At 48.3% G+C, this 10,212-nt stretch overlaps 1 protein-coding gene and 1 long non-coding RNA gene across 3 annotated transcripts in view; one reads left to right on the forward strand and one right to left on the reverse strand.

Annotated features, from left to right (window-relative positions):
* Nucleotides 1-7,187, forward strand: part of MAPKAP1 (mitogen-activated protein kinase associated protein 1) — a 73,556-nt gene extending 66,369 nt beyond the window's left edge. For both annotated transcript variants that reach the window (XM_008642127.2, XM_008642128.2), the window contains 2 exons: nt 4,716-4,813; nt 6,579-7,187. In XM_008642127.2, the coding sequence (XP_008640349.1) occupies nt 4,716-4,813; nt 6,579-6,704 (224 nt within the window). In that variant the 3' untranslated portion in view covers nt 6,705-7,187. The remainder of the gene's footprint in view (nt 1-4,715; nt 4,814-6,578) is intronic.
* Nucleotides 7,188-7,837: 650 nt separating this feature from the next.
* Nucleotides 7,838-10,212, reverse strand: part of LOC108449492 — a 6,282-nt gene continuing 3,907 nt past the window's right edge. The window contains exon 3 of the long non-coding RNA XR_001865654.1: nt 7,838-8,006. This is a non-coding gene — a long non-coding RNA (uncharacterized LOC108449492). The remainder of the gene's footprint in view (nt 8,007-10,212) is intronic.

The following is a 10,212-nucleotide window of genomic DNA, read 5'->3' on the forward strand; positions in this document are numbered from 1 at the left end:
TCCTGCCGCAGCCGGGGCTGCGCTGATTAACTGCGTCCCCCTTGAACAGCCTCTCCATAAAAGTTCTCCTGAGCGCAATCAGGAGCGCGCATTGCCTCATCCTTTTAACAAATCTGTTTTGTAGCCCTATTAAAAGGGGTCTTCATCTATCCTGTCAAAGCTATTCTGCTGGGGTTTTTTAGTTTAATTACACTATCCAATTAAAACTCCTCGCTGCATTTTGATTCGCCTCTCCTCGGGCCTGAGTGGATGTGACATTTACAAGGCTCGCCTCTCCGGCAGACAATGCGTGATTGATGAGGTGCAGACGCAGTGGAGGAGCCGATTGCCATGTGGAAACACTGCATTTTGATTTATTTATCTTTTTCCCAAACAAGGTTGCTGGTGAGGAGGTTTTGGGCAACCCCGAGTTGCACCTCAATTTTCAGCATTTTTGCGAAAATTTTCATTAGTGTTCTGCCTTTGATAATAATTTGAAGAGGAAACAAAAGGCTTTGGGGGGCAAAAAATCCAGATGTGTGAATAGTTACCACAATTTGACACAAAAGTGGGTGTGTGCTGCACTTTAATTGCTGCTGCCTGAGACAACGGGGCAAGCCAGCCAGACCACAGCTGGTTTTTTTTTCCATAACAGTCTTATCGTTTGTTCCCACCTAAGTACTGCCCTGGTTTGAGGAGATCCACCCTGGGTTCGTGGTGGGCAGCCCAAACCCATCAGTGACTCCACTGCTATCAGTGGGGTGAGGATTTCATCCAGAACTGACTGCCCTCGCTGCCTCTAAACTATGCACCTCTGGGATAAATATCACTGGCATAAAATGGGATTAACCCCAGCTGTACACGCAGGTCCACATCCCCGTTCTGTCTGTCCCTAGCCAAGCCCGGGGCCGTATCTGGACAATCCAACTGCGGCCATGGTGCAACTTGTGCCATCCCCTACGAAGTTTCTTCGTTACCAGAGGGTGTCAGGAAGGGTGTTGGGTGTTTTTGGTGGTAATGCAACTCTTGCAGCTTTATAGGCCCTTCAGGCCCTTCTCCAGGGTCACAGCATCATTTCTGAGGTATCACAAGTAGATTTCAGACAGCTGAGCCCCTCCCCAGTGCTTTTGGGTGAAATGCAGCAGTGGTCGGAGAGCAGAGGCTCCCCCATCTCGTGCAGGGTTTGAAGGAAATGTATCTTTGTACAAAGGTATTGCTGGTGCGTATTTTATTATCCTCCTTCCTTACCTTTTACTGGTGTGTTTCCAATCCTTTTTCATCCTTTGTGGGCCCATGAGAAGAGATTTCAGGGTTTGAGCCTGTTGAGGTCACAGCTTCTGAAGCAGTGAGAAGCAGTGATGTCAAACAATGTCCATAAGTGCTTTGTTCTTCAGAGAGTCCTTCTCCAGCTATTTATTCCACTAATAACTCTTAATTGTTGACTTCTGCCTTATGGCCCTGTAATGACAAAGCAATCATCAAGGTATATTGAAAAATTTACATAAATTTGCATTTCCCAGTGTTTGTTTGTTTTCTGCTTTGTCCAATTAATGAATATTCTTTTAATCCTCTGTCTAATTAGTGACTTAATTCCCTGCATTCTGTTTAAAGAGCAGGGTTGGCAGACAGAGGATTTGGGTAAGGGCTGAATTGGGAAGTGGGAGGGAAAGAAGAAAAACTTTCTAGTTTTGGCAGATTCAGTAAAAAAATTATCTTTTCTTGCAAATTCATATCCTTGTTTTCCAGGCAAAAAATGTGGGTTTTAGACTTTGATAAAAAGAGCTTATTACTTAGATTATAGTGATTATTTTTTTACCTGTATCAGGTGCAGTGTGGGGCCCACCAAGGGTTTGGATGTTTTCCCAAGATTGCAGGAATTAGCACAAGATTGACTGTTACCCGTATAAGCACATTATGGTCAGTAATTCTGGAGCTGTAATTCCATAGGATTCCTCACTGCTATGTGTAAACATGGGGACATGGAGAAGTTGGGGGCTGAGGTGCAGGGTGGAGGTTGCACCAGGAGTTTCAGCAGCCCTCAGAAGGGTGAGGAGACCCAAGAGCTGTGGCACTGCAGGGCCTCTTCCCTCGCCTCATTGGCAGTGCAGTGGTGCTAAAAATCAGGAGATGGGGTGAGCAGTTGAATGTAAGACGTGGTGCTGAAGGAGTAAATGAGCTCTCCTTGGTGAATTCCCAGTGAATTAGCATCCTGCCCTTCCGTCAGCAGCAGCTGTAGGCTCCTCTCCAGGAGTAACCACACAGGAACCCATTAGTGTTGGGGCTGGAGAAGATTTATCAGCGTTCTGAGCCGAGGCCAAAGGGCACCAGTGGGGAGATGTTGCTCTCCTGCTGCTGCAGTGGGGCTGCCGTGGTGGGGCTGGCGAGGGGCACCAGGGGCATCAGCACGAGACCCCTCAGCTGTGCTGAGCTTGCCATGGGCTGCACGTGCCCTGTGACAAAAGCTGTTGGTAACAGATGAGTTCCTGTCATTCCATTTGCTTTCCATAGCTGTTTTAATGGACAAACGTAGTCGGGAATAACATGGATTTTCTGTTGTTGTGCAGCTGATTAATCCTGATTGCAGGGCACTGAGGTTCCCTGCAAACACCTAGCTACTGTTGGTGTGGAGTGATGGTAACAGCTGCTTGTGCAGCATCTGCATTTGGTTTAAATATCCTGTCACGTGCAGTAGGAGCCACTCGAGCTGCTGCTGTTTGTTACCAGATCCTCTCATACGGAAACATCAAACCATGGAAGCTCCTATTGATCTCAGAATTGTCAGGGGTGGTGCTCTATTGGAAAGAGGTACATCACATATTTAAGCACTCTTGGAAAAGGAAATCAATCTCACAATTCATAAATTCCATCTGGCTAGAAGAGTAGCAGAGCAAAGTGCCAGTTAGGATTTCAGTGCACTCATATTTCATGCTGTAAGTAGTGTGTTGTGGACTTGGAGCCCATAAACATGATGCTGTAATGGGGCTTTCTAAGGAAAAGTCTTCTTGGCTTCTTTCCACTGAATCACCAGTCCCAGCAGGATGGGGCTGCGTGTTCTGCATGGCTGGTCCTGCACAGCCGCGGGCTCGGCATCGGCGCCGCGTCCCCGGTGGCTCCCGGGAGCCCCTGCAGGAGCCTGGGCCACGCTTGGCCAGTGCCCTGCCAGGCAGGCAGGACTGGAGCAGCCTCTGTGCCCCTGGCAGCGGGAACGCTGCCCTGGGCAGGACAGTGCCCGAGGGACACGTGGTATCACGGGGGCACGAGGCCAGGCTGGGCTCCCAGGGCAGCAGGGAACACCTGAAGAGGTTTTGTCTTGATCCACAGCAAGAATTACAGAATGACCTTCCAAGACCCGAAATACAGCAGCTCGCTGGGGTCCTTCTGACCCTGTTTTGTGCCAGTTTCATTTCTGATAACCAGTCTGGACTGTTCAATGTCCAAGGAAAATGGTGGGAGCTGGTGGAGCACGGTGCTGTGTCCCATCTCCACCAGAGTGGTGCACTGGCACTTTTGGAGTCATTAAGATGCTGTGTTCCAGGCAGAGCTGCATGCATTAACATGCTGATGAGCTCCCAGCTTGGAATTCCGCATTTTTAGTACCACTGAGGCATCATTTGTCAAATGATTTAAAGGGTTGGGTTTTTATTATTATTATTAGCCAATTTTTCAATATAGAATTTATATTCCAGATTAGTGCATCATAATGGTGTTTAATTAACATGCCACAATAAAATACTTGCATCTCAAATTTCCTGGCCACCAATCTGAGCATATATCAGTCACTTTTTGGAAATCTGGAGAATTAGATAATGTAAATAAGATTTCCAATTAGCTCTCCAGCAGGAAAGACCTGGATTTACAGTAATGTGGCTGTTGCTTTATAGATTGCTAACTTTGACTGTTGAACTGAATAAATTAGAAAACCGTTGGAAAAGTATCATGTGTAGAATACATTTAATTTTAATTTTGAAGCAATCAGCATCCATACAAGTGAAGGATATTTTGCCTTCCTACGTGTTCCACATTAGACCTTTGTGTCTAAGTCGTCCCTCCCAGCACTGTGTGTCGGAGTCTGGGGCCGTTGTCCCAGGGCAGCCACGGAGCAGCTGCTCCAGCACCGTGTGTCCACGGGGCCAGCACGGAGAACCTCCGTTTGGGACAGGCCCGAGCACCAGGGAGGTGCCAGCAGGTTACAGGTAGAGCTCAATTCAATTGTCCCACGGGTGGGAAGGGCGATCCCAGCCCCAAGCCACGACCCTCGGTGCCGTGCAGTCGGTGACGTTCCCCTTCGCCATCAGCAGCCGGATGGGCTCACGTGGTGTTTTGGGATGAGGGTTTGGAGTGGTGATTCTGGGATTAATTGCCCTTTTCTTTTCAATACAACACTTCTCCTCTGCGCGCGGGGATCGCCCCGTGAGCAGTTCCCCGATGCGGTGGCTGAGCTGCAGCGCCGTCGTGGGCCGAGCAGAGCTAACCAGCCATTTGATGGATTTTTGCGTTTCCTGCAGTGGGGATGTGATGGGAAAAGGAACTTTATTGACTGGAGTTCAGCTGCTCCTGTAAGCCACCACTTGCCTTAAATTGAAATGACATGAGAAGCCTGTCAGCATTTCATTGCTTCCTTCTGTCGTGCTGATGGTACGCTGAGATCACCATCTGTGGTTTTCTTCTGTCAGGCACACAAGCTCTGCTCAAACTTTACAGGAATATTCTAAGCAGTTTTTTTCTTATCTTTGCAGGTCATGCAATATTTAAACTTACATATCTAAGCAATCATGACTACAAACACCTTTACTTTGAATCAGATGCTGCTACTGTCAATGAAATTGTACTGAAGGTGAGTATTAAATTTTAACGTGACCCAAAATCCTGGTGTTTTACCACTTGTTAGACATGTGAGTATTCAGGAGGCTCTGGAAACACACAAGGGTACAGTGCCTGGGGACCACTGGGGTGTGTTTAACCCATGGGCTGCTCCATGTGTGTTGTTTTATTCATCCTTCAAACAGCCGCATAGCCGCTGTCTGTCTGTGTGCAGCATTTCCTTTTGTTCTTGTTTCTAGTTAACAGAGACACCATTTTCTGTGGAATTTTATAGGAAACTACCAGATTTTATTGTGTCCAGGTAGTTTCCACCTCCGGACACGTGGTCAGCAGCCCCGTGCTGTGCAGGGGTTGGGTGCTGCTGCCCCTCACACCTCTGCCCCCACCCTCAGGTGTCCCTACACAGCACACAGGGGCTTTTCTGCCCTGATCCTCTCTCAGGACTGTTTGCTTTCCTTGGGGCTCTGTATAGACACATACTCCCTTGCTTTGGGAAACAAATTTTTGTTACACTCTTGAAAGATTAAATGGAATTTTCCACAAGTTCATCTTTTGCAGCAAGTCGAAATTCAAAAGCAGTAATTTTGGCAAACCATCTGTTATGTTTGCTTTTATTGGCTGTGCGGAGTTTAGAGGATTGTTAAACAACTGACATGCGATAAAATAACTTTTATTCATTACACAGAAGGTCAGGATGTTTGAGGGGGTTTCTATTGTGAGCTGTTAGGCCAATTCTTCTGTTCCCACTTTATCTTAGATCAGCTACTGCAATCCCAAACACTTACAATCATGGAATCATAGAATCATCAAGGCTGGAAAAGACCTCCAAGATCATCAAGTCCAACCTTTGCCCAAGTACGCCCGTGCCACATCTCCTCAGGTTTTGAACACTTCCAGGGGTGGTGACTCCACACATCTGAGACTGATCATAAACAAAGGCTAAAAAAAAGTTTAGTATCAATACCATGAATATTCAAGAGAGAAATAATATTGAGCAGTACTTTTTTCCTAAGTTGCGGTTTGTTTATATAGAACATTCTCTGGTTTCATGCACAAGTCACTGGTTTGTTTTCAATTCCATCAGCATTAGGGAGCACAGAAAAATCAGACTTTTCAGATTAGGCTTTTTAGATGATCAAGTGAGAAGGACTGAGACTTTATTGACCATGAAAATTCCCTATATTTTTATGCCTAAAGCTGTAATATGCAATGAAAGTGAAACACTCTACAGTGCATAAAATTGTGCAAGTTTTAAGCCACAGCATATTAACCAGCTAATGGCAGACCAAAGGGCATTTTTATCTTTTTGATTCTTGCATTAACCTTCCATTAAAATTATCTCTGAGATTATCACAAAGCATTGGAGATAATAAATTTAGGGAGTAGCAGGCTTGTTAAATATCATTTAAAAATGCTTTCATCAAGTAAAATGTGCCAAAACACAGGGAAACTCTGAGATTAGCTGAGTATGCAAACATCATAATGGAAGAATTCTTTTTACTGAGGCTGATAAGGTCCTTTATTGACGTTCATTACTGGATTATCCCAGCACTGGGGGGTCTGCACAGCTCGCTGCCTTCCCCAGAGGTTTGGGTGACCAGGCAGGATGAGGGGCACAGGAGGACAGGCCAGGGCTCTCCTGGCACTCTGGGTGCTCTCTGCCATCATCATGCTGGTGGTTGCTGGGACCAGTTCAGTGGGTGGAGTGGGGTCCCTGCCCACCCCGGGCCGTCCCACCCAGCCTCTGGTAACATTAAACACCATCTCGTGTCTTACAGGTTAACTATATTCTAGAGTCGCGAGCAAGCACAGCCAGAGCAGATTATTTTGCTCAGAAACAAAGAAAACTGAGCAGGAGAACAAGCTTTAGCTTCCAGAAGGAGAAGAAGTCGGGACAGCAGTGAGGCCGAGCCTCGAGGAGAGCCTGTGTGCCGCGTTCGGAGGAGCCGCTCCCCGCCCGGCCAGGCGGGAGCCAGGACTGTGGAGCTCCTGCTGCCCGGGGCAGGAGCGGCCAGGAAGGAATCTGAATTATCCCGTCTCTCACGGCTGGAAGATTATCCCTCGTTGGTGATGGGAAGTCTCCCCCGTGACAGAAATAAAGAGCCATATCAGCCGGAAAGAAGACTGTTACGCTTCAGGTTCCTTTGATTGGAAATAAGAGAATGACGTAGACTGGCATCATTTAATTACTGTATTATGTACAATCACAAGAAGAGATGTGATTACATATTATTTCACAGCCTGGTTAAAATAAATTATATACATCTGTAATCCACCCACGTACACGCAGGTATTGCTTGTGACATGATCAAATTTCTAAAAACAAAATGTAGGACAAATGTATCCATTTTTACTATTAATAAACAGATGTAATCTTTTTCAAGGTCCATATGATGCACAGTTCTTTTGGGGGGAGGCTGCAGTCCCAGATGGTTTCACTTCTGTTGCTGAAGTGCAGGAGGCATCCACGAGCCAGGAACAGCAGCCATGGCAGGGGAGCGCTTAGCGAGGGAGCACTGAGACAGTCGAGTCTGTTGTGTTTGTTTTGTTCAAAAATATTTTTATTTAACTGTGCTTTTCAGCTTTGCAAATGCTTTATTGGAAGTTCCTTGCTGAAGGCAGCACAGTGGTTGGAAATCCACGTCTTGGTGGTGGAGAGGAGCATCCTCCTGCCCAGGACCCTCAGCTGCTGCCACCCCGGGGGTGACGCGTCCACCGAGGCACCTTGCACCCGGGGACTGAGAAATGCCTTCACCTTCTCTCAATATTATTCTTTAAAAATAAAAATTAAGAACTACTTTGTACTGGGATTTGTAACTATCTTGGCCTTGTCCATCCTTAACACATCAGGGAACGCGGGAATGGATTGCTGGGACCCAGAGCCGCCTTTTTGGTTGAATTCACCAGAGGTGTCTTTCGTCCATCTCCAGGTCACTGGAGCTCTGCACACACACCCCGCTTTTGTAGAACTGCCCCGGTTCCCCACAGGGCTGGGGGCAGCTCCCTCTGGCACTGCCCACCCTCTGCCAGCCTCCCACTTTGCTTTTGTACAGAGAAAACTTCCTGAGCCTTAACACAGCGTGTGGGAGCAGCCCCTGGGGCAGAGGGAGGGTCTGTGTCTCACCTGTTGTGTTTATGTTCTGGGTTTCAGGGGCTCAGCCCTGCACCACCGAGGCCAGGCCTCCCTGTACAGTCTTCCATGATACCTGCAAAACAAGAGAAACTCTATTTTATAGTATTCTATTAATTTTTTAATATTTTCTATGTGCAAATGCAGCACAGATACAATGGGAAAAGCCCCTTCGATGTAAATGACTCTTTTAACTGACTCTGTGAACTATTTAACATTAAAGTTGTTCTGTGAATGTTCTTTGGCCACCCAGTTTCAATTCTTTTTAACTGAACTGAAAAATTGCCTATTTGGTACCAGAAACTGCAGCAATCTCCTGTTTCCATGGCCATAGTGCTGTTGCCACCCCCTCACATGTATTTATCATCAGTGGGGATTCAGCATGTGCAGGTTTGCTCTCAGCAGAACCTAAAAAACAAATAATAGTATCTCTGCTGTGTGTGGTGACATTTGTGGCACAGTCCCTTGCCCAGGCCAGCTGTGTTCACACCCTCTCGTCAGTTCCACTGCCTGTTCCTGGTTTGGGTGTCCCTGGGAGCCAGGCAGAGACGGATGGATGGACAGACGGAGGTTGCTCCAAGGGCTGGGTGAGGAGTGGGGAGCTTTGGAGCCCAAAGTGAGTTTATTTGCTCCGAAAGGACCATTGACAGTTTAAAAGCAAATTTGCTTCCAAAGATCATATTCAGTTTGATACATGGCATGCAGGAAACCTTCCTTAAATCCTGGAAAGATCCAGCACTCCAGGAGCTGAGCAGCCCTCCCCCAAACACACATTTGTGCTCCTTAGTGTTTCTGAAGGAGTTAAATCGGAGCTCATGGCTGCAATGTGTGCACAGCTGAGCATGGAGCCATCACGGGCTGGTCTTTCCCCGGTAGCTGTAGATGTAATTGAGTCAGATGGGCATTCAACTGGGTCAGCAAGGCAAGCTGTTCCTCCATCCCTGCTACCGGGCAGAGCAGCGCGGCCGCGGCTCACGCCGAGGATGGCCCCGGCCTGCCGCGCACAGGCAGCTGCTGGAGGCAGCAGAGATTCCCTGAATTTTCTCTGACTCCTGCTGTTGGAGGAGTCTTGTCCACAGGGACAGTTCCCCTCCACCTCCTTGGTTTTATCAGAGCATTGGAGAACACCAGAGTGACCTTTGAGCAGGGGACACCCAGGGCACCCTGGCACATGCTGGCACCCAAGGCCGGAGCGCTTGATGCTCTCCCTGCGCTCCTCAGGGGTTTGCCATGAACTCCCAGAGGACCAATTCCAGCCAGAGGCACCTTTGTGTGTGGGTTGGCGGGAGCCTGGTGCATCCCAGGGGTTTTGCAGCTGCCCCTCAGGCAGGTTTGAGACCTGGCACTGGGACAAGCAGGCAAAACCCATCTCACAGCTGTGGGTGCAGCCCTGAGATTAATGGGGGGAGTTATTTATGGAGACATGTTTGTAATGGGTCCATGAATTCACAGAAATGCGCTGCTGTGGCGACGGGTGGGGCTGGGTGCTGCTGCTGCAGCTGAAATTAATGTCCCTTAAATCACATCCCAGCACAGCCACCCTGTGCAGCACTGGGACAAGGACGGCGACGAGGGCAGGGATGTGCGGGCACAGTGGGCACACGGCCAGCTGGGCCAGCAGGAGCTGGCCCTGGCCAGGTGCTGCTCCCTGGCATCGCTGCCGTGACCATGGGAGATCTCAGGGTCACCAAAAGCTGGGGCACGGGGAGGGCTAGCCCCAGGCACAGCCCCATGCTGCTGCTCCACTGTCTGAAGGGTTAAGCACTGTCATGTTTTATTCTCCCCACACACCTCTGCTTAAATGCAAAAAGAGAAAAAAAATCTCAACAGGGTGTTGTTCACTCTAAAAACCCTAAGCATGATTTGTGAACTCTCACAGCCTGGGTAATCTCATCAGAGTAATGGGATTATATTTCAAATCACCATGGCCTGTTCATTACACATTTAAACTCCTTTGACAGAGGAAAAGTTAAATAAAATGTGTGCGTCAGCCCTGGTTGACTTTCCCAGTTCTCTTTCTTGATTAGACAAACAGATGCTGAGCTCCAAAATGAAAAAATAATGTGCTCATTTATTCATTTTTCTGACAAGTCACAATAGATTTTTAACTACAAATGAGCCCCCTCCCCAGGTGGGAGCGCGGGGGCTGCCTGCGCCGTAATGGGCTGGGAGCGGTGGCGGGGGCTGCAATGGGGCACAAGTGGTCATTTCCGTGCTGTGAGCGTGGGGACGCTGCCGCGATTCCCCCGCCACCGCTGCCACCGCTGCCACTGCCGGGGGGG

The sequence above is a fragment of the Corvus brachyrhynchos genome, unplaced genomic scaffold (genome assembly GCF_000691975.1).
Source record: "Corvus brachyrhynchos isolate BGI_N302 unplaced genomic scaffold, ASM69197v1 scaffold59, whole genome shotgun sequence".
Lineage (NCBI taxonomy): Eukaryota > Metazoa > Chordata > Aves > Passeriformes > Corvidae > Corvus > Corvus brachyrhynchos.